We start from the raw sequence: 24,214 nt of genomic DNA, 5'->3' as shown, positions 1-24,214 counted from the left end.
CCTGGAAACCGCCATCTTTCTGTATTTGGTCATTTGACAGTGGAGAGGTGGAATGAACTGTGCATGTCTGCTATGGTCGTTGTTTATGTACACAACAGATTGTTCATGCTCGGGTGAAAAAAATATACCTTCATTAGTTTTATCATCAATTTTTTTTTCTTTCACTAGCAGGTCACATTCATTGTTTTGCATCTTAATAGTGTTTGATTAAGAAATATAATAACATATGCATAAGAGTGTGTGGATGATTGAAGAGTGTGTGCGTACATGTGTGTGTGTGTGTATGTTTGACTGTGCATGTGCATGTGTGTATGCTTGTGTATTTCTCTCTCAACACCAACACAAAAAAATTGAATTTGTGAATACTGTGTACATTTCAGACCACATTTATACCATTGTTCTGAGTCTTCATAAAAAATGTGTATAGAGAAAACTACAATAAACTAGTTTGCTATTTCTCTTGTGGACTGTCATGCAGAAAAAAGAACACAACCGTCTCAAATTCTCAGTGCTTTTTAATTTGTGTTTGACAATATATTTCTTCTTTTTTTTATTGCTATTACAAACTCAGTCTCCTAATGCTAGTCCCATAGGCATGACTCCATAGCTTTACAGATAAAACCGTTAACACTGGTCAGTTGCCAACATGTAGGCAGGAAGGAAATCCATTTCATGGAAGGAACTTGGTTGAGTTGAACCAAATTTAGCTTATTCTTGTGAATTTATATTCCAACAAAGTGCCAAAAAACATAAAAATTCATAAATTCTGCCCGACACATGGGCTGAAAGAACAAGACGATAAAAAAAGGTATAAAATACTCGTACATAACTCAAAGCACACAATATAGAAGTACATCATAACCACTGTGTAACCATTGGAAGAGAAGGTTGGAAGAAAAAAGAAAGCAGAGCCAGGTAGCAGTCTAATACAGTGGGGGTATAAGGTGTAGTAATATGTCCTTTGGATAGAAGAGGAAAAGCATAGTAGGCTTAGCACATCACATGGTCAAAGTGAGTCAACAACTAGCACCATCGCAGACTTCAGTTCTCGGGGGTGAAGTTATGAAGTTACAAAGATACATAAAACTGAATTTCCATTCCTTTAGGAAACAAAGAAACAAAAACAGGTTTAAGAAGAAAAAAAAAGAATGGTTGTTTTTCTCGATGGCTCTCAAGCCCTGATTTATCCTTGTGTCTCCTCTTTTTGATAAAGTCTCTTTCATCACTCATCCATCCACCACTTTGTCTCTCACACACTCTCACTCTCTCTCTCTCTCTCTCTCTCTCTCTCTCTCTCTCCGTCACACAGCTGTTTAGTCGGGGAAGCGCTGGCAGGCTTTTTTCCAGCGGCAGGCGGTGCACCACTGGTCCTTGCGCTCCACTCCGTACACCTTGCGGCACTTTTTGGCCTCGCCGCGACCCTTCCTGCAGACGTAAAGACACAAATCCTGCTGATGAGAATGAGCGGGGCGAGAGGGCAGAAAGGGGAGCTACCACACAGACTTAATATAATTTAGAGAGAGGCGATGATCTCTGTCTATATAAATGAGTAGCTATCTAAATGTGATTATACTGACTGCAGACTGGCAGCACAGCGGTGGTTCAGTAGGTAGATATAGAAATAGACAGACAGAGACAGAAAGACAGGTGAACTGTAAAACTTGTGTTTACCAAAATCAATCAAGCTTTATTTATAAGGCTGGGTATTGGCAAGGACCTCAAGATACGATACGTATCACGATACGATTGTATCACGATACACTGCGATACGATACATATTGCGATACATTGCAATACTCTACATAATTTACTGAAAATTTAAAAATAGAGCTGAAAATACAACTTGCTGTGCACCACCTGGGTAGTCTAATATGTACATCACATTATATTGATAACTCAGCAGACAAATTGAGTCAAACTATTTAATTCAAAGGGATTTGAGGGAAATTTAAGGACATTTTAAATCTGTTTAAAACATGAATAATTTTTTTAATGTATCGATACGAGGGGTTGGAAAATTGATACAGTATCATGGAAAAAAATATTGCAATACTCAGCTGTATCGATTTTTTTGCACAGCCCTATTTATGTATATACTTTTATTGACACTGAATGTACAAAATATTAGGGACATCTTAATGATACTGAGTTGCAGCATTTTGTGCACAATCCACATCTCAATTATCACAAAACTTAAAAATCCTTCTCTAACTTGTCTGCTTCTCTTTATTTATATCTCCTCCTTTGTGATTGGTATACATTTAATAAGGGAAATCAATAAGGGATAATGGCTTTTACCTGGATTCACTGCATCAGTTAATGAAAAGAGTAAGTGTCCCTAATATTTTATACACTTGGTGTATAATTCCTGACTGCAAAACAAGGTGCTTAACATTAAGGTAATAAAAATTAATAAATAAGAAAACTAAAACGCAATGTGTAAGCATGTTTTGAGGTAAGACATGACACTGGTATATTTTGTTTTCAATAATTTTTTTTGTGTTGTCACACTGTTTTTGTACTTACCATATCCATTGTGATGACATTTGTTTTGTATATTGAAAGCATATTTGAAATGATCATTAACTGATTTGAAGACAACATGAAAGGATTTTAAAAAACTGGTCAAAAAGTCAAAAAGAGAGAGACTGAACAGCGATGTGAAGACAGCAGGTAGGTGGACGAGGCCTCACCTAAAGGAGCAGTGAGTGCGGGAGGGCGACGCACTCATGGTCTGCAGCCTGTTGGCGGCGCTGTTCTGTTGGAGCCACTGCTCCCCGACACTGACGGACCGGCAGCGAGGTTTCACCATCTGAGGAGGAGGAATAAAAAAATCATACAGTGAGTTGGGAGATTTTAATCTATTTTCTTCAATGTCTTCTTTGTTTCTGTCTAGGAAGTTCAGTTTTCAGTTTTCAGTTTTCATTTGAACTTGCAGAATGGCTATTGCTTTTCACATCGGCATTCTTGTACAGTGACGAAGTTGGAAAACAGACAGTTGGGACATTGCGTTTTTCAGTGGCAGACATGTTGGCTCCACAATCCTGCTCTACAGCTGCAGCTAAGTAATTCATGATTGTATTCCAGCTGATTTGTTGAATGAGATCTACCCTGCCACAGTGATTAGTATTGGTTAAAGTGAATGACACTCAGAAATTGGGTTCATTGCAATGGCAAAAGCATAATTTCAGCGATATATTTGATGCACTGGAATGTATAGAAATTCAGGATCAAAGCCTATAAAAATGATGTTGAGTCATGCTCTCTTCCCTAGCCATCCTCTTTACTTTGATCCTTCTGTGCAAATGTGAGAGAGTCAAAAATGATAGACAGACAGACAGACAGACAGACAGACAGGGACAGAAAACCCACTGGAGTGTTGTTGTGGCCAGAGACAGAGACGGAGGGGGTCCAGCCCTGGGAGCCAGGGTTTCGGGAGGCCACAGAGACCTGGACGGGGCTGCATGCCTGGAAGGAACAGGGGGAGAGGAGAGGACTTAGGATTCACACCTTCAAGAACCACAGTTTTATTGGGGTCAGGACCTCAAATAGTTATGACAATGAAAATACAATAAACATACAGTAAACAACAAGACCTCAGAATTGCTAAACATCCATTTTGTCCCCCTCATGTCCACTGAACTGCCTTCACATTGTTACAACCAATTTGTCACTTTTGATTCCATCCATTTCCCTTCAAAAAGAAGGGAAGAACATATTGCATATTGCATTTTCATATCTCATTAAATTATTCTCCTTTCAAATAGAACTGTTTCCATCCCCTTTGCCAGCTTTCTCTTCCCTTTGCAGTCCTGAAGCCATTTTGAACAAAGCACATGATACGTCACAAATCACCATAATATTCACAACACCCCACCTCGCAATGTGGATAAAAGTAGACAGAGGAAATTTGATTAAATGAAACTCACATACACAAATGCATGTGCACACACACACACACACACACACACACACACACACACACTGCACCGCCAACAGCACTGACCCTCGATTCAACCCATACTCTTGGTTAGGCAGGACACACGCTAGATGATTTCTGCCTCCATGAAGAAATGAAAGACAAATTTGCTACAAAAGAGCCACATTTTCAAGATCTGCATGCTTCAAATAAACAGCGAAAAACAACAAAATGGGATTTTCATGCTTATTTTTTTTAAATTTGGTAACATCATGCAGGGTTTTTGGGCGAGTAATCCAAGTAGTTAAGGCATTCAGCTTGTTTTTCCCATTGTTGTGACAAAGGAAAAGGAAAGATACATGTAGGAGTGACACAGGAGAGCAGATTGTAGGGGGAATCAGCAGGGAGACGTGTGGGTCCAGAGGCACGAGTCTTAACCGTTGCACCACCACTTGCTAAAATCATGTAGTGTTGTATTGCCCTTTACAGGCTAGTGACAGTCTAGTCTCCTTGGGGGAGCGAGCCAGCCAACAGCTTACTCTCTCACTGTCACAACACATTCATTTACAGGCTCAGTGGTACGGGGTTAACGCAGGCCGCTGATGAAATGTGTTGCTTTGTGATGCATAAACACTCTGTTGTAGCTCAACAGCTAGTCTGACGCAGAGGTGTCAACATGGTGGTGCTGGGTTAGTTACAACACTGGGACCGTGTCACACTAAAACATTGAAAACAATAAACTGCAATAACATTTGAGTTATTCAGTAGGAAACCAAATCCTGATGCAGCTGTCTCACTGTTTTTGTATTCAGTCGCAGTCGGGATTCACATGACAAGAAGGATTGAACCTGGGTCCAAAGCAGTGGGAAATGTGTTCAAATTTAACAAACACTGAGGGTGGGAAGGTAAATTCCTGTATTCTCCCACATGTTCCCCAAAATCTACACACAGTGTTTAATAATTCATGCTAACAAGAGCCGTCTGCTTTCATCGCCTCAAACCACTCCCTCCCTCCAGGGGAAAAACTGAAAACCTCTGAACTGCTATACAGTACAAAGTTATTCACAATAGAGATTGGGGTTCCACTGATAAAGGTTTTTGAATGCCAATACTGGAACAAATATTTCTGGATTCAATATCTTTAAATTTGACCATTTTCATGCCCAAAATTTACATGGATTCAGTGTTTCCCCCAGAATTGTGTTCTTGTCAGGGTGGAAAAGCCTCTGAAACAGTATTTGGACCATCATGGGACACTGAAAAACTCTCCATTAAAACTCTAACACTAATGAAATTATTTAAGGTGTGTTAGCAGCTCCTTAGGGCAGGGTGAGGCAGGTTTTACTGCAGGTTTTACAGACTGATGCTGGTTGAGTAAAATCCTCCCACACCACACTGGAATGAATTCTCTGGTCAGCCATGTGAAATAAAAAAGGATAATATAAAAATATTCACTAGCTGTGGGCAGGAAGGAACCTCCATCATATCGGAGGTAGATGACATAAACTGCCCGATATCCAATTTTTTGATAAAAGGCCAATATCATCTTGATATGTCATATGAAATTATGGGATATTTTATTTTAGCTCATGAAACATGGGACCAAAACTTGTTGCATTTATATTTTTGTTCAGTATAATAGCTACTTGTGCAGCATTCGCACACCACACTTCTTCTTCTACCAGCACTTGATACCCGTCCCAGTCTGCTGCTAGAACAAAACCCCCCAGAGAGTCCCCCCTCAGTCCTGTCACACCCACCTGATAGAGATGCTCTGAGTGGATCTGCCAGAAGCTGCTGGGGGCCGACTGGCTGAGCGGGCTGGGCCGGCCCGGTCCCGGCCCGGAGCTGGAGTTGGACCTGGGCCGGGGAGCCGGGGGGATCTGGAGCCCCAAGCCTGGGGGGGAACCGCAGGAGGCCCAGCAGAGCCGGGGGGACGAGGCGTGGCCCGGGGGCTGCTGGGAAGGAGCTGGAGCAGAGGCAGCCTCCACGGTCTCACAGGAGATCTTGGTGTAGTAGAAGTCCTCCTCCCTCTGGGACTGATCTGACCCACTGCTGTGTGCGTAGAGGTAGGTGTGTGTAAATGTGTGGGTATGTGTATGTTTGTGCAGGTGTGTATGTGTGTGTGGTGTGTGTGAGACAGACAAATGGAGAGAGAGAGACCAGTGGGCACAAAGAGCAAAAAAGAGAGAGTTGTTTATTTTGACCAGTGCTGAAAGCAAATACAGGGTTTCCACTGTGGCCCCGATGTAAAATTTCTGTTCCGTGACTTTCCATAACTAAGTCAGAGCGCTTCCATAACCTAAAAATTTTATTCCCTCTTGTTTTTTTAATGGTGTTTTCCACCAAAGAAATGTTCTAATGGGGTAAACAGTCTGGTTTCCACTACAGTTGAGCTGGCTGTGGAGAAGTGGCCATGCAATGTAGAAAAAGAGCTGAAAATAGCTGGAAAATAGATTATATTCCTGTAAAGTGGCCGCTTTACAGGAATATAACATTTGTGAAATTCCCTGATACTCCCTGACTTTGCCAAAGAATTTATCAAATTCCCTAACTGGAAAAACCTCTGAAAGTACATCCACATATTTGATTGAACATGAATCAAAATCTGCAAGTTGCCAGCTCACCCCAGATGCAGCACGCGGATGTGTCTTTTCATTCCAACTGAAGACGTGAGCACCTTGCCACAGCTGGGCCACAGACACTTATACACCCCTCTGAACGAGCTCTGCAAGAGAGAGAACGGGAGATGTAAAGTATGAGAGGGGGGACGGAGGAATAAAGACAGGTAGGAACACAAAGAGAGAGAAACAGAAAGAAAGAGACAAAGTGCAGAGACAGAGAGAGACAGAGAGAGAGAGAGAGAGAGAGAGAGAGAGATCAAGAATGTCTTACACACCACAACAGTAACATCATAGTATAAGTAACATCTTACATACTGACCTGCATCTTTTTTGAAGCAAACATAATCCCAATATCCTCTCTCTCTCTCTCTCTCTCCTCTCTCTTATAACAATTATAATCACCCCAACTTTTATTCCAATGCTTCCCCCCAAAAAATCCTTTCTCTGCAGGTAGTAAAGGCTTCTGAGCCACTCAAGTTAAATCAGATTCTTGAGCGGTAGTGGTAGGGGACTGCGCACTGCTCTATACCTTTGGCTTTTTGGCGTTAAGCTCCTCCCCCTGCTCCAGCTCCATCTGTAGCCCTTCATCGGGGCTGCTGTCCATCTCGGTGACGGACGGCGAGGGGGCGGGGCTCACGTTGCCGTGGTCCCAGCTCCAGTAGCCGCTGCTGCCGCTGTCAGAGAGCTCGCCGCCGCCGCACTCCATGTCGGCTGCCGACGAGCCGGCTAGAAAACAGGAAGATAAGAGCGTTATCACCATGACAAACCGATGGAAACACCTTCCCACTCCAGGCAGAGCAGCCAAGTCGCTCCACATCTTCGATTACAGGATCAAAATTAATCTTTTCAAAAGGTACATCTTATTTTGTCTCAGTACTGGAAAACCTGAAGGTTAATTGGGAATTAAAGCCAGTTTTTTCTACAGTTGCACTCATTATAAGTCACTCTGGATGAGTTTCAGCTAAATGCCTAAAATGTAACGCAAAAGTAGTTTTCTGGGTTTAGCACTTCTCACACTCTATTTTCCAAGGACTGATGATTGGCTCTTGGGGTGTTAGCTGACACAGATATAGCCCATTTCTTGTATTGTTATTATTTTTTAAAGAAAGATGGAGAGTTAGCAGTCCATTTCCCTTCAGGATTTTTATTTATTTATTCAGATATTTGGAAAGCAGAGAGAGAGTGAGAGACAGGAGAAAAAGCTCAGATTCTAGGCCAACAGAGATGGCAGATTTTATTCTCAACTATCTCTGGACACTTCTTGTGGAAGTTTTAATATAATGACATGACATTGGTTATATGACTTGCCTGTCACTCACAAATAGAAATAAACAACCTTGAGTTATAACAACATTTAGGAATGCTATGTTTGTTAAAAAGAGTTAAGAAATCATTTTGACTATAGGAGGAGAGTGGGGAAATCTGAAAGAAAAATCCCTAAATTCACTTGCTCCTGGATATAAAATGACCAAACTACAATAAACAGATGTTGATGACAGTTTTGATGATGCTCTATTCAATCAATCAATCAATCAATCAGACTTTATTTTCCTGACCAATTAAAGACACTATCATGACTATTTGATCAAAAGAGAACACATACAAGTCATCAGTGAGGTGGTGAGGCTGGAGCAAACACAAATTCACCACGACAATTCACAAAAAATTCTGCAAAAATATACCTTATGGTTCAGATATCTAAGACTCTCTATTCCTGTGTGATTAAAATAGACACACAGCACTTGGGATCGCTCTCAGCTAGTTTCCCCATCCTGAGGAGAACAGCAGGTCCCAGCACGGCTGCCAAGGTTGTGATGTGTGTCTGCTTTTTGAGACGGTGCCATCGTTTAGCTTTGACATCATTTCAGCTTCTCTTAGTTCTCTTACTCCCTCTTTGACTCTATTGCCTTTTCATTGCTTTTTTGGTCACTTTGCCAAAAATTGAAAAATAGCAAGGAATCTATTTTTAACTGAAGCAAGTTTGCTTACTTTTGTAATTTTTGCAGAAGGAAAACAGACTTCTACCAAGAGTGCAGACAAACCAAGCTCTTCATGAATGTATGAGAATATAGCAACAATAACTAAGGTAAAGGATTGGGGAATAAATCAATACATGAATTAAGTACACGATTCATGTGTTGACCTTGCAATAAGAACTTGTGACCATAGCCGACAAAAAGGATCATATGATTTGATTGATTATAGCAGTAACCGCTACAGCAGCTCACCCACTCTTCATTTATCTTGAATTAGTACTGCAGGATTTTCCAACACAACTCCGCTTGGAGGGGAAACAGCAGTGAACTAAGCAGGTAAAAAGGGGAACTTGTATGACAGCTACATCTGTATGATTTATATGGCTTGCAATAAGACCATTCCAATAAATAATATTGTACCTTATCTGATTACTAGACCATAGTTTTCCCTAGCTTTTTTTTCAAACAGGGCTGGTTGGGATCCTTTTTGGTTTTGCTTCCATGTTTGTTCTTGCTTTGGTCCCACTTCTGGTCCTACTACAGTCTGTAGCCTTAAACGTATTCTTATTTGTAATATTTTATAATATTTTTGTAATGTTTACTTCATTCAAGTGCTGATTCTACACTGGCAACATGAGTACAAACATTATTTTTTGTGTTTTCAGGGGATTTTTCTCAGTCAGTGGTGGTAATGTTCTTGCTGTGTTAATCCTCTACTGCTGAGTGAAACTAGCAGGAGCTCTGATGTGGCTGTGTGGTGGTGAGGTGAAGTGAGGTGAGGTGTGTCAGACCTGGACCAGCGTCTGTCTGCGGAGCAGTCTGAACCACAGGACTACAGGACAGGCTCGTCAGGACCATAGCTGCCATGATCTCGTCCATCTCCACTGACTCTGGGCTGCGGAAACTGGAGGGACGACACACAACAAATGTAGCTGGGTAACACTTAGACACTGTTGACACTGTTGAGCTCTCACCATCAATATTTAAAAGGAAAATCCAACCTAAAACACTTTAAAGGACAAATCCACCCTCAGACACTCTTACACTGCTATATATCATCAATTTGTGATGTTCAATGCACTCCAGGAGTTATTTTGTGTTGTAATTTACCTTTTTGTTGCACCCACGTTCACCTCAACCTGCCTCGTCTACTTCTACTTCAGTTAGTGATTTCCTACATTTCCCAGAATAACTTTCAACAACCCCCAGAGAACTGGCATACATTGAGTTGGGCCTTTATATCCCTTACCTGTACGGCGCCTCTCTAGTAGCCGACACGTTGCAGAGGGGCATTGTGGGAGCTGTAGTTAGCGGTGGAGCAGCCAGGTTGCCCCAGCCTCCCTCAGCCTCCCTGTGTGGCAGGTGGACTGATGCCTTGTTCTTGTGACGCCCATTCCCCAGGACCGGCTTCTCACCCTGGCCACAGCACTGCATATACATCTTCAGACAGAGACAGTATGCAGAGAGGAGAGGAGTCTTACAACACACTGTATAGACTGATGATAAACTGCTGTCTATAGTCACAAGGAAACTGTTTTTTGATGGTGTCTTGCTTCCGTAATTTGATGGAATTTTCTGGTTGAAACAGGAAGTTGAGGCGGGGGTGGGTGGGTGGGGGGAGGGGGGGGGGGAATGTTCAAAAATCTGTGATGGCTTCATTGGTTGGAATTTTTGGTACTTTACTGGCACACAATTCAGTTTTCCAGGGAAGTAATGGGATTTTGATATAAGAATTGTGTAATTAACAATAAATAACAATAAATGCGTACCTTATGATATGGAGAACTAGCTAACAAGGTGAAAATTGTCTTTTTAATTTCACTGTGAATTTAAATAGGCAAGTTGAGTAAAAAGACATTCTTATTTACATGAGTAAGGAGGATTACTACCACAGTCTGGTACTATTGGCCACTGAGAGGCTTCACTGGAACAGTTGTGGGTTTAGTGGCTTGCTCACGGGTATTTCAACAGTATTATACTGTACTTCCAGTCAACCAATGAAGTAAATCAATGGCTCTGTTTACATGCACAGAGTAACCGTCTGTTGGCCATACTCCGGTTAAGATCTTATTTGGGTTAAGCTGTTTACAGGCACCTTTGATACCCTGCGACTCAGTTGCCCTGTTGCCATGAATAAACCAGTTAACAGAATATTCCTGTCCACCTGTGATGTCTCTCCTAATAGAACGGTCCGCCAGAAAAAACAGCATTAAAAGGATGTGGCTGTTAGCCTTTGAGCAAACAGTAGGCTACTTTAATGCAGGGGAAAGAAATGATGTTCCCAACTGTGGGAGTTTTTCCTTTTTCTCACTGAGAGTCTAAGGTTGGGGGTTGTACTACTCACTGCCATGTGTTTTGTTGACATCGAAAACCAAAAGTGAAAGGACTACGATGTTTACATACCACATAACCCATTTAATATTGGAGTAAGCCAGGCATCTTAACCGGGTTTCTCATAATTGGTGTAGGAGCTTAACCAGGTTATTCTAACAGAGTTATGATGTTTATGTCGACCCAAAACTGGGTTACTTGATTAACCGGGTTAAGAACAAAATTCTTTAAGCATATAAACATAGCTAATGTGGGTGACAAAAGATTAATTAAATCTAACGAGTGATCAGTATGCTAACTGTGACTCTTCCCAAGCATCTGCTTCAACCATATCAATTCATCAATGATGAGTGATGGGCAGGATGTGAACAAATGAATGGATGGGTAGATGATGGCTGGATATAATGTGAATTAATCAATCAAATGAATGAATGGATGGATGTGACTGACTGAACAAACCATCTAAATAATGGCTGAATACATGAATAAATTAATGAAAATGGAAAACTTCGCATTTATCATCTCAATAAAGCCGAATGGACACCTAGCCTCTCTCTTGGTCTTCTTACCAGAGTCTCCTGCATGTCGGGCCTGCTGCGGCTGAGTGTCGTTGTAGAGAGACAGGCCTGTGGTCCCGCCGGGCAGGCTGCCGTCCCGCCTGGACCCACTCCAGCTCCAGCTCCAGCTCCAGCTCCAGCTCCAGCTCCAGCTCCAGCTCCAGCTCCAGCTCCAGCTCTGTCCCCAGGTCCCATAGCTGCCATGGTGCTGCTTCACACAGTACTGGGACTCAGCACAGTGTCACACCTCCCTACCAGACAGGATACAAGACACCAGTAAAAACTAGGGATGGGACGATATCGAGATTCATTATATTGTGATACAAAAATGTGACAATATGTATCGTGGGGCAGAAAAATGAATCGTGATATTAGCTACATTTTATTCTGCTGTATCACAAATGAGATGACTTGATCATCACAAATTCACAAGCACCAATTATATTATTTGCACTTTGTAATGACATTTTAAATTTGTTGTTTACATTCTAGAAAGCCAAAGCTAGAAAGATTTGTGGCTCAGAAATAAACATAATTCTGCACAGTCATATTTTGTTGTCATTGAACTTTTATTTATTATATCATATCGTGGTTTTATTGAATCGTGAACCCCATATCGCGCATTGAATCGTGTCATGAGACAAGCATATTGTCCTATCCCTCGTTAAAACATAAAATTTGATTCAATTCAAATGTCTGTATGCATTGTTTTTAAAATGTATTTTTCTACACCATTGAAAAATTCCTATAATATCCTGCTAAGGACTTAAAGTGTGTCCACGGTACTAAGTAGTGAGTTTATACTAACCTTAGTCCTAAAATTAGACTTATATTTTTGTTGTGATATTGGTATAGCATCCTTCTAAAATGTATTTGTATAAAATGTAAGGTTTACTGTAGTTGTTTTCGGTTAGAGGAAATAGACTTACTCTGAATAAAACATGACAATAAATAATAAATACTTATTATTTCTGTGATGAATAAATATGTTCGTCCTGCTTAGGGGCTTTGCAGACTAGTCAGCATTGGCAAACAGTTATCATGCATTCATCCCAGCTTGCATCCCTCTGCCTGACAGTGCAGAGCAAAACACAACATGCTGCACAGGGGATTTGGAGCAGAAAAAAAGCAAATTATTACAGGAATTTCGACTGAATACAGACTCCTGTGGATTTAGATCTTGACTGAATCAAAATCAGGCTGTAGTTCGTGGTCTACTCTGGCAAAATATGTGGCTGATAAAGTGTTTCATAGGCGTAATCTGACGTCTGGATGGATGGCTTGTGGCCTGTAGCCCATGGAGGTAAAAAAGGGTAATGTTGCGTTCAGGAAACATGGGAATAATCGTTGCAATGGCCGAAAGATTCAAAACAACGATTTGGCGGTGTTTACATGTTTTAAACTCATTTGAAGCTGTCAGATGCCATGATTGGAGTTTTCTGAAGAATTATGCCGGTCCTGATCATTTTCATACTTAAGATGCATGCATTAATTGAGGGACATTCAGTTATTGAATGGGCCAACATTCAAGTTCACGTTTTACAGCAAAACACTGCAGTGTCAATCACAAACAAACAAAAAAGCAGCAAATGGTTATATCTAGCCCTGTTGTCGCATTTTAACAGTTATGATCACAAAATGACTTGTGAAAAGTGTTCATTTTGTTAACTATATATAACAAGAATGCATCATTTCCTATACTTGACAGCAGATATTGTTTTGTTTCCACATCAGTAGTCGGTACAAATGGGGTCCATCGCCAAATCCAGAGCTCCCAAATACAACTCGCTACCTGGAACCTGAACGTAATGGTATTTCCAAGTCAGGATCTCATATTTCCCATTCTTTCCGTGTACTTGAACGCAGCATAAACCCTGATTTTCTCCGGCTTTCCACCAATCCGCGGCGAGTTCCAGTAGTAAACAAGTGCCACAGTGTGGGCGGGTAGCCGCCGCTGATTGGTTCAAATCTGATTTCCAGCGTACACACCTCCTTTCTGACAACGTGTTCGGACACGAGTTTCGCCGGGAGGGATGGAGATGGACGGGCAAATGCAGTTGGAACCGACTGAATTTCAACGCAAAAGTGAAAAGATTTAGGGGAAAATAAATCATACAGTAGTGGGAAGTAGGCTGAAAACGCAAAATATCACCACAGTGTTTTCAAATCCCCCCCCCCCCTCCGAAACGCAAACGCCATCTACAGCAGGGATGTAGTGGAGGTAAACCCAGCCAAACTCAGTTATGACCCACCATTTTATTTCCCGAATATATTTCACCCGCATTTTTAGCCTGGCATTAATCTTTCTGAGGGGGAAAAACACGGGTATAGGCCTGCATCATACTAAGTAGAGCCAAACTGATTTAAGTTATAGCCTATATGGGGATGGAGTCTATTAAAGGAAAGCATAAATAAACACTTTCTTGACAATATAATTGATTTTGTTTATAATGAAGGTTGTGATGCTTTAGGATGATCACCGGTTTAAAATCCTGCAACTACATCACTGATCTCCACCCGGCAACGCAGATTGAGATCAGGAGAAACACCCCCCACCCCCCTCCTCCCCCCAACACACACACACGCACACACACACATACTGCTGAGGGAAAACAATATTTTTCACAGTGTCGCTGCAAAACAAAACCTATCCTGTAACTCAAAAGCTTTAAATCCCCATGTACTCACTCGGTCGGTGGAGACCTCGGCCGTCCCGTGGAGCGCAGCGGGCCGTCGCTTCGCTGCCTGGCTGTCCCGCCGCTCGCCGGCTCTGTCTGCCAGGGAAAAAGGGGGTTGGTCGGTCGGAGACGCGCCTACGTGTGTCTGTATGGTGGACCAATGCCGGGGGTGACAGCTGGCCAGAGCGCGCAGATAGCAGCCTGCAGCGCGCCGCCGCGCACAAAGGATGATCTAGGTGAGGGGTTACCAGAGCAGAATTATGCCCATAGCAGCAGCAGCATCCTCCCTCTCTCTCTCTCTCTCTCTCTCTCTCTCTCTCTCTCTCTCTCTCTCTCTCTCTCTCTCTCTCTCTCTGTCTCCCCCTCTGTCTGTCTGTCTGTCTGCCTCTCTCTCTCTCTGTCTCCCCCTCTGTCTGTCTGTCTGTCTGTCTGTCTGCCTCTCTCTCTCTCTCTCTCTCTCTTTCTTTCTCTCTCTCTCTCCCCCCCTCTGTCTGTCTGTCTGTCTGTCTGTCTCTCTCTCTCTCTCTCTCTCTCTCTCTCTCTCTCTCTCTCTCTCTCTCTCTCTCACTCACTCACACTCACACACGCACACACACACACAAAAAAATCTGTATTTTTGTTCAGCTGATGTCCCTCCCTTTCATGAGCATGTAGTATCAGTAATGTTGATGGTGGTTTCTGTCCACATAAAAGGGAAATAATGTAGACTAAAAAGAAAGATTTAGGTTTTGCATGTATTGTTGTAGCATAAAAATGCATTGCATTAAAATCACAAAGGGGTTTATGATCATTGTTCAAATTTCTTTCACTTATTTTTTCCCTCACATCCCTTCAGAAGAGAACAATAGCAATCCTATAGTATATTTTATGAGGATATATCAAGGCAAACATATAAGCTATATGGGAATATTATAGGGATACTATAAAGATAAAATCTAAGGTCACTATAACATCACTATTGAACAGCACAGTCACACTAGTGCCCTATAGAAATATTATAGGGATATTATGGTGATTTTTCCTCCGGGATTTTCCTAGCATGTGCAATTTCGTGTTTTTATTAATTAAAGAGAAGGAAATGTGATTTAAATTTGGTTGTAATAAACACCCAGATCAGTGAGCCAACCCCTTCTAGCACCATTGACATTTTTAATCAAATGCAAATGGATCGAAACTGGAAAAAAACTGCTGACACAATGACATACAATATATCAACCCCCAACATCACATGATACGGGCCTGCATGGAGATCAAACAGGACTTTGCATGTGTATCTGTGTGTGTTTGTGTGTATTTGTGTGTGTGTGTGTGTGTGTGTGTGTGTGTGTGTATGTGTGTGTGTGTGTGTGTGTTGTGATGCGCGTGCCTGTGTGTACTGGCATGTGTGTGCTTGTGTGTGTGTGTGTGTGAGAGACTGGATTAGTGTCGGCTGTCTGCACCCTCTCCACCAGACATCCAGTCAGCAGGGATTTTAGGGTCTGAGCACCAACACTGTGTGTGAAAGAGAGGGAGAGAAAGAGAGAGGGAGAGAGAGGGAGAAAGATAGAGAGGGAGGGAGAAAGAGAGAGAGAGAGAGAGAGAGAGAGAGAGGGAGAGGGAGAGACAGACAGAGAGAGAGAGAGAGAGTAACCCAATCCTAGTCCCAATCCGATGCCTAACCCAGACGGAATCCCTTCCCTTCCCCTTTGATCCATTAATTACACCATGTAACCTTGTCTGGCCCATTGATAGCAGTGCTGACTGGTTATATTAGACAGATCAAGGTGAGTATAATGAATAGATAATGAATTGATATAGCGGTAGTTAACAAGATAGAGAATATTTAGAGAGATTCGAGATATAGTAGATTTTAACAAGACGTTATGGTATTAGGTACTAACAGATTTGAGGTTGATGATCATTGGGCAAATTTTTGAGTCACTTTAGATTGGCTGTGTTGCCTACAGCTTGGGTGGAGCTTGACAAATGGGATGAAATCACTGTGGACAGAGTGGGCTAAAAGGAAGTTTAATTCCAAAATGAGACACCCACCATTTGAAAAAAATGACACCTACTGTGTCAGTGCTTGTTGAAAAGTAAAGCGTATTACTGTATTGGTCACTACTTAAGTTATTGGTCATCTTAAGATCTTTGCTTATAAACTAGGCCTGTGTTCCTGATGATAGAATCGTGTCTTTGAGTATTGATTGGTGAATTTTAGGTTGCATTTTTCCCCCCCAAAATTGATATACAGCATCTTGCAATGAAACCCTTCAAATGCAAGAAAACACTTCTGGTCATCGCTATTTATTTGCAATTTCATGGCCTTAGGTATGAGGTACTTAAGTAAGTACAGCGGCCAGTGAATGAGCACCATTGATAGATCAGTGTTGTCTCGTTTGGGTGTGTTTTATTTGGACAGTTCAGTGGATCAAAATGGCAGTGTATGGCATGACAACTGGAATTACAAGAATGGTGTCTCCACCCTGCTTTGGTGTCTTGTGACTTTGAATTTCCAGAGAGTCAAGGTGCCACTCCCATCTCATCACAATCATCCAGGAAGGAAAACTACAGCTTGCTAGATGTCTTTTTGTTCCTGGGACAAAACAAGCAGCGGGTATTGGCAACCTCAGGGAGAAATAACACGAAGACTCACTCATGTTTACAATAAAAGTAACACTACAAAATAGCCTTTATCTGTGTCTGCTGACCAGGCTGGGGACCGCTCAGCAACATTTCAACGACCAGCAGCAGCCCCTGAACCTGAGACTGAGAAACGCTGCACTCTCACAGAAAGGAAAGGAATACAAAAGAACAAATACAAAAGGAAATTTACTCTCTTTGTTGATACTGAAAGGTGCACCAAAGCTTAGGAAAATCCACTCGTCATTATCATCCTTGTCACAATTTATCAGTGTCATCACTCACAGCACATACACAGTATTCATTTCTTTCTTCATCTTCCGTAATTCCATTCAGCACAATGGTGACAGTCAAAGATAGGGGATCTGCGTAATCGAATATTGAGATTAATTCTATTTTCTATTCTGCCACTCCATGCTACGCAGCAATGAGCTTCATTACAATTACATATATCCCATCACATTTTAGAAGGCAAACAGGCACTAGGATGCTTGGCTAGGATTACTGAGGCTTTGAGTGAAGCAGTGTTTCCCTAACTATGGGGCAGGGTCCAAAATAGGTCACAGGCCTCTGCTTCTGGTGGCTTCCCTGCATGAAAAGAGTGCTAGTATGTTTTAATTAGCCTGCCTCCCGGAGTGAGCATGTACTGGGATAAAGCCGTGCTATCAGCTTACTGGCTGGGTAGCAAAATCGTCAGTGTTGAAAATCAACACGATATGCCAACGTTTCTGTAAGTCCACACCCATCAGAGTTCATTTAACACTTCTGATAGTTTTGAACAGCTGTCCCAGAGCCATATCAGCTGTATGAGTGGACAAACAACTCTCCAATCAATACTTGTCATTTCCATATAGCTGTCACTAAAAAAATCAACACTTATGGACACTGGGAAATTTGCTTTTAGGCTGATTACAACAGATTTTTGAGATCGGACAAAATCCACGCTACACAGCAAATCTTTCCAGAGTTAATAAGTGTTGATTTCTACACTCAACACTGACGATTTTGCTGTGTAGTGGCAGGAGCGTTCCTCTGTGGGTAATGAAAGGAAGAAATGATCAAAACGTATATCAAAGTGTCCAAACTTGCAAATTGATGCCTACTACAAAATAGTCAGATCTAAGTCAGGTAATGAAAGGAAGAAAATGATCAAAACGTATATCAAAGTGTCCAAACTTGCAAATTGATGCCTACTACAAAATAGTCAGATGAGTCGATAGCAAAGTCAGATAATCGGATCTCTATCAGATCTAATCAGTCTATAGATGAACAGTTCTTGTCAGAAGAGTTCAGAATCCATAAATACAGAGGGAGGACTTCCAAAAGTGGTTCTTCCTGTATGTCTGTATCCAGATAAGTGCAGGCTTGATGGCATGATGGCTAGAGTTGCAGAAGACCGGACCAATTTTCCCTGCTACCCTTCCTCCCTCCATCTGTCCATTTGGTACAATGTCAAGTGTAGAAAAGTGGGGTTCTGTGCAGTGGGATATTAAGGATAATTTGTCTTCTTTCCTTGGAAAAATGTGTGCTTCTGTGTGTTTCTCTGTGTTTCTTCTGTAACTGTGGGGTCAGAGGTCAGGACAGTGGCAGGCTGGTTAGGTGGATGAGCCTCCGGATCTCTCCAGTGTGTTGGCTGGCATGTTACTGTGGTCCCTCCATTCCGTGTAGGCTACGTTCCCTGCATCTGCAAACCCACGTGAGCAAATGTATTTAACATTTAGACACTGGATTAAAAATTAATTTTCATTGTTGGGATGTTTAACCTGATTTCACGAGCAGAGAACTCACCATTAGCTCCTTTCTTTGCGCCAGCCGTCCCATTGGCTCCTCCTGCTCCATCCGTCTGTCATGCAGAAAGAGAAAAAGGGTAATCAGCACTGTGTGTGTGTGTGTGTATGCAATGGTGTGAATGGGTGACTGTCTATGCACGTGCATGTGTGCATGTGTTGTGTGCCTTTGCTAGTGCAACCATCCATGCATGCACATATGTACACATAACAGTGATAAAATTGAGACAGTGGATTTAAAGCTGTAATATGCCACTTTTATTTTTACATTAAAAGAACGCTAAATTAATATATTATACATTATCTTTCTGTGGTTTGTAGTCCTGTTTGTAGTTTATAATCCTGTCTCTGTCTCCTCTTTTATTTTTGCTTCATGTCTAGAAGTGTCTACTTAATTGTTTTGGAAAACACTTTGTAACAGTTGTTTTAAAAATTGCTACGTAAATAAAGTTTATTATCATTATTATGAAATATATAATATATAATGTGTTATGAATTTGGTACAACCCTGTTTTGAAATTGTTAGCAGCGACGTAGTATTCAATCCCTCAAGTTTTTGTTATGCAAGATGATTTAAATCATATCCAGATCATAATAGTCATGATGCACTCATAATATGCTTATAAAATGCTTATAATTCTTTATAATACCCTATGAGCAACACTTCAAGTAATTAGACGATCTCATTGATTGCCTTATCTATTTTCAGCTGCCCCATGGGTTTCCATACTTTGGATGTAATGAGCCCAATATAACAGCTATCACGATCGCTACCATCCTCCTGTTGATTGCTGATAATGAGCCACTTACGGCTCCTAATTGGCAACTAATGAACTGCATTAGATACTACACGCTAGATTTAGATATTTGAAGGTGCTGTAGCATGAGCCGAGTGAAGTCTGCTGCTGCTTACTGACAGACTGATAGAGGTGGAGAGAGCAAGGGAGAGAGAGTAAAGGAAAGAGAGAGTGATAGAACAGGAGAGAGAGGGGGGGGGGAGAAAGGTGAGAAACAGAGAGAGAGAAAGATAAAGGCAGCGTTCATACCGTTGTTCCGCTCACATCATATGCGTTGCCAGAGTTCCTGTGGATGAAGACAAAGAAAGTTAGAGATTATCAGCTGTTATGATATAAGTGTTTGCTCTGTGTGTCAGTCTTATTTACTTATCTTATAGTGTGTTTGAGTGGCTCAAGGCCTGTTTACAATTACAATTACAATTTCCCATTTGGCAGACGCTTTTATCCAAAGTGACGTACATATGAGATTTTAATACAACACACACAATGATCTAGTCAGGACAGAACAATGAGAGCTAGTGCCATAAAGCTAAGTTCTGGTCCAACAGGACATAGGTGCTACGAGGCAGTGCATAGAGGCAGATAAAGATTTTTTATTTTAATTTTGGATTACACAGTCCATCAGGTGAGAAGGTGTTCACTAAAGAGCTGGGTCTTTAGCCTTTTCTTAAAGATTGAGAGGGACTCTGCGGATCGAATGGAGTTTGGTAACTCGTTCCACCACCGAGGAACCACAGAAGAGAAGAGTCTGGCTAGAGAAGACTGTTTAAACTTATCTATCTGAGGAAGGAGTTTTGTGAAAGTGTATGCTCGTCATTACTATCCTCCTTCACACTCACACACTTACACACATTGATAGCAGGGCACTTGGCAGGCATAGTTGTTCAGTAAGGGAAGATTGTTACTCATTCACTGTCCCCACCCAGGTTTTATTAGTCTGGAAATTCAAACTGGTTAACTTCTGGTCACAACCCCCCTTGTCTAACTTTTAGCCTAGCATTTCAGGCTAGCATTTCCAAAAATCTCTCCATGTCTACTTTGTCACCCCCTCTCTAAAGACGCTCTGGTCCCTCTCTTGCTTCACTATTCAATAAAGTAACATAAAACAAGACAACCCCATTTATACCTAAACTCTATTGAACTGACTCAGTTTAATTCAGGTTGAAATTTGCACTTAACTGCTCAGGTTTGGGTCAAAGACAGTAACGCTTTTAGCAATCTATTAATCTACTGGCAATTTCAGGCTCAAGTCAAGTTTGGGCTCACAAAAACCCACACCTCGTGATTTCCGTTTAGATTTGGACTGAAGTTTGGGAAGTTAGGTTGATGTTGAACTCACATTTTCAAGCCCTTGTCAAACTCCACTCTTGTGACAAAATGTATACTTATGTATGATTGTCTGCCCACTATTGTGAATCTAAACTGTCGTGTAGCTAATTTGTAAACAGTGTACAGGTGCCACTTAATGAGATATGCGGTAGGTATCCCTTGTATTGAGAGCTTACGTAGAATCCTTGATTAAACCGGATGCATTCCATTACAAATGTTTAACTGAATTAGTCACCAGGTTCACTAGGTTACAGTGGTTTATAGAATCCCACACCCGTCTCTCTCTAGACGATGTTTTGTTAGATGTGAGCAATTAAAAAAAAATGCAAATAATAACAATAATTTTCAGAGCAGTTATTGGTCCATTGAACCAGCAGGATTACAAATCAGGCTACATTACCACAAGGTCTTACTCCTTGGTCTACTGTTCGTCATGCCACCCATTTAACTCACTCATCACCACACATGGTATGCACCAAGGCGTTCCTCTCCTTTATACTGTATGTATGAACCACCTTCTGTGTTATGATGCCTATCTATCACTGCTGTCTCATTCCTCTGAGTGACATACAAGTCCTGGAATGTGCAAAACCTGGCTTCAGACGATAAGGCTGTTGTTTCTCCCGCAGTTCCTCTGTGTCACTGTCACTGGCATGTTTGACGTGACAACCACAGTAATGGGTGTTGGCGATGACATGCACACACACACACACAGGCTTGCACGTGTACATGTGCATGCACACTAGGGCTGGGTATCGGTACTCGATACCTATAAGGTATCGACCGAAATAACCCAGTACCAAGTAGTATCGAAACTTCTCCAGTCAAACAATACCTGCATTCGCTACTTTTTGTACACTAGAAAAATCTAGAAAAAAATCTAGAAAAAAATGACTATTTGTATGGTTTTGCTCGCAGCCAATCACCGCAAGCATTCTTCGATTTAATGTGACATGTGATTGGCCCACTACTACTAGCAGCTACAACCCATACAGTCTGTGGTGGTGAAGTCGAGCATGGTGTATGTGACGGAGTTGGCAGGTCAGTGTGCCGAGATGCCACCAAAATGTAAAAAAAAAGGTATTGAAATGAAGTACTCTATTGGTATCGGTATCACTTTAAGGGTACTGGTATTGGTACTGGTATCGTAACTTTTTAAACAATATCCAGCCCTAGTGCACACCCACACACACACACACAGACCTAGTTGGGAAGACCAGGCTATTGAGGGTTAATGATCCAAACCCAAGCCATTTGGCACACTTCCCTTAGCTTTAAAAATGATATTTCACTGCACTTGCTCCTCCTCTTCAAACAGGCAACGCCCTTCATCAAAAATCACCTATCGAGTCTAACAAGTCTGCTGTGCTGCATGAAAGTGATGAATAGCCGTTAAAGCTTCAGCAGCGAGGGACAAAAAATATGAATCAGCTAATGTATTGTGAGCAGAAACTCTATACAGGAGAAGACTTGTACTGGGTGGTAATGCTGTTTGCGGTTACTCCTACATTCAGTGACATTGTTCATTTAACTCCAGGTGAGTGACACCCACTTGAATGCAAACTGTCAAGCGTGTCAAAAACAGTACCTATATGTTTTACGGTGTAGTCGACATTCAAGTCATAATCAGACGTTTCCCCTTACCTGCGACACTTGAGGCACAAGGCGAGGAGAGTGATGCTGAGGATGAGGAGGATGAAGAGGGAGATGACGCCCACCTCGGGGGATGAAGACCAGACTACAGACCGCAGTTCCCCCAACATATGAGCCATCCCTACTGGAGCCATTGTCTTAATACCCTATAGAGAATGGAAAAACAGTGCCAAATGATTATTGATCACTAATGAGTATTCAGTCACAAAACAAGGGCATTTATGTTGAAATGTAGGGCTATACGAACACATACATATCTTGAGTTATCATAGCAAAATGTAGAATCCAAATGAAAGGAGATAGAGTCAGTAGACACACATGAGCAGCCAAACTATGTGCTTTATAATATGTGAAATATTTCCAGTTGAGTCAGACAGACAAAGGCAAAAGCCCTGCTCATGTCTAGAAAATATATTGCTTTAGAATACTTTCTACTGAAAATATGTGGTTTCTCAAGAAGAAGAATAAAGACAGTAATAATAAGATACAGTGTTCATAACTTACCTTGTGTGCCGCTTGATTCCTTTGCACTTCTGTCTCCAACTGCTGTCAGTCATTCACCTGCCTTCGCCTCAAGTGTCTGTGTCACAGCAGGCAGCGGAGGGAGGGACTCTTGTCTGCTGGAGTCAGATCTGTCATGAAGGAGGGACCGACACAAGCCCATAAACAAGCCCATTGTCTGTTATCAGCACCAAATTACATCCCCACCTGAGCGCCTTGATACCTGACATGCTTGCGGCTCCCAAGAATGTAGGAATGCACGTTTAAAAGGCAAACACTGGCACAGTAACATTTCTCAAGGTGCTGTAGTCCCTAAAAACAACAAACAGGAAACTTATTAAAATTAAAATGATCCAAATTAGATTGGAGATTCTCATGTATGGTGAAACTGAAGTCTGTAAGCTTAAAGTTAATTTGTGTGTATAGCTGCTTGCTAGAGGAAAAATACTTAGGCTGACACAGTGAAAAGAAAAAACTCAAACAACATCTCCCCCTAGCAGCAATTTACATGACTGCAGAAAACTGGCAGCACATTGCAGGCCAAAGGCAATTTCATACTGATCCCTACATATTTGAAATATTCAGTATTGTTTTTGCCTTATTGTATTCTTGAGCCATGATATTGACATACCTACTTTATCTCTCCAACATACTTTTTATGCAGTATTGTGCTGCTAATAAGTTTGGTATAATGTGACCCAACTGTCTTTTATCCAATTAGATTTACATTTTTAATCGTACCTTGGCTAGTAGGTGGGTTTACTCTAAATACCCAGAGAAAGATACCCTCAAATACACAAGTGTTGCAATACACATCTATTACTTCCTCTTTCTTGCTCCCTATGCCAAGAGCTGATTGGCTAAAACCGGTGAAATCATTCTCACAAGGGAGGTATTACAGACAGTCCAAAAAAAAAAGGATCATTGTTCTAGTGCAGAGCAGGGTTTGAGGTTTGAATGCAGACCAGGACCGGTGTGTACTTAAGGGTTACTATACTTGTGAGGTCCAGTTTGAGTTGTGGACATACAGTAGAAAGGATTTCGGCTGATCTTTACTTTGAAAAGGAGGAGTTAGAAGCAAGGTGAAGTTAAGGCTAAGGTAAAGGTTGAGTTTAGGCATAGAGAGAGCGCTAAACCGGATGAAATACAAACATTTTTGTGTGTATGTGTGTGTGGGTGGGTGTGTGTGTGAGGCCTACTTAGCACGGTGTAAAACTGCAGTATGTGTTATATCAGTTCAGTGGATGTTGCCAGCCACAGCCCCACTGCTGCATGATAAGGCTATCAGCCCTAAAGCCTATTTTTTTATTTGGCTGCTTGTTCAGCAGAATTAGCCCGTATTCAGCGCCAAGGGAGCAAACCAATTATGTAATTCTGCATTCATGCTGTATTCAAATAATTAAAAAAGTTTCATAGCATTCCCTGCTGCTGTTTTCCCCC

General features: G+C 41.6%; 2 protein-coding genes across 3 annotated transcripts; both read right to left on the bottom strand.

The window, feature by feature from the left end:
• Positions 1–510: 510 nt before the first annotated feature.
• znf395b (zinc finger protein 395b) lies at positions 511–14,346 on the bottom strand. 2 transcript variants are annotated; one of them, XM_071530845.1, is made up of 10 exons: positions 14,096–14,346; positions 11,420–11,658; positions 9,769–9,959; positions 9,311–9,423; positions 7,073–7,269; positions 6,547–6,647; positions 5,680–5,974; positions 3,373–3,468; positions 2,694–2,812; positions 511–1,425 (listed from the first exon to the last, which is right to left on the bottom strand). In XM_071530845.1, the coding sequence occupies exons 2-10, from the start codon at positions 11,609–11,611 to the stop codon at positions 1,314–1,316; spliced, it is 1,416 nt and encodes a 471-aa protein (XP_071386946.1). In that variant the 5' UTR covers positions 11,612–11,658; positions 14,096–14,346; the 3' UTR covers positions 511–1,313. The 2 variants fall into 2 exon arrangements, with proteins under 2 accessions (XP_071386946.1, XP_071386947.1); XM_071530846.1 differs by having other exon boundaries at positions 5,680–5,971.
• A 3,133-nt stretch (positions 14,347–17,479) lies between these two features.
• Positions 17,480–22,901, bottom strand: LOC139653848 (uncharacterized). The gene is made up of 5 exons (XM_071530848.1): positions 22,778–22,901; positions 22,265–22,419; positions 19,541–19,577; positions 18,496–18,550; positions 17,480–18,391 (listed from the first exon to the last, which is right to left on the bottom strand). The coding sequence occupies exons 2-5, from the start codon at positions 22,405–22,407 to the stop codon at positions 18,303–18,305; spliced, it is 324 nt and encodes a 107-aa protein (XP_071386949.1). The 5' UTR covers positions 22,408–22,419; positions 22,778–22,901; the 3' UTR covers positions 17,480–18,302.
• Between the last annotated feature and the right edge of the window lie 1,313 nt (positions 22,902–24,214).

The sequence above is a fragment of the Centroberyx affinis genome, unplaced genomic scaffold (genome assembly GCF_046629955.1).
Source record: "Centroberyx affinis isolate AG114_WGS23_722 - 3 ecotype Tasmania unplaced genomic scaffold, CSIRO-AGI_Caff_v1 ptg001985l_1, whole genome shotgun sequence".
Lineage (NCBI taxonomy): Eukaryota > Metazoa > Chordata > Actinopteri > Beryciformes > Berycidae > Centroberyx > Centroberyx affinis.
This window is presented reverse-complemented; position numbering and strand designations above follow the sequence as displayed.

Coding starts and splice junctions, on each gene's coding strand:
- LOC139653848 (XM_071530848.1), bottom strand. CDS start 22,407: ATGGCTCCAGTAGGGATGGCTCATATGTTGGGGGAACTGCGGTCTGTA. Junction 19,578..22,264: donor TTGTGCCTCAAGTGTCGCAG/GTAAGGGGAAAC, acceptor CTTCATCCACAG/GAACTCTGGCAACGCATATG. Junction 18,551..19,540: donor ATGATGTGAGCGGAACAACG/GTATGAACGCTG, acceptor TCTGCATGACAG/ACGGATGGAGCAGGAGGAGC.
- znf395b (XM_071530845.1), bottom strand. CDS start 11,611: ATGGCAGCTATGGGACCTGGGGACAGAGCTGGAGCTGGAGCTGGAGCT. Junction 5,975..6,546: donor ATCCGCGTGCTGCATCTGGG/GTGAGCTGGCAA, acceptor CTACGCACACAG/CAGTGGGTCAGATCAGTCCC. Junction 2,813..3,372: donor CTGGCCACAACAACACTCCA/GTGGGTTTTCTG, acceptor CCTCCTCCTCAG/ATGGTGAAACCTCGCTGCCG.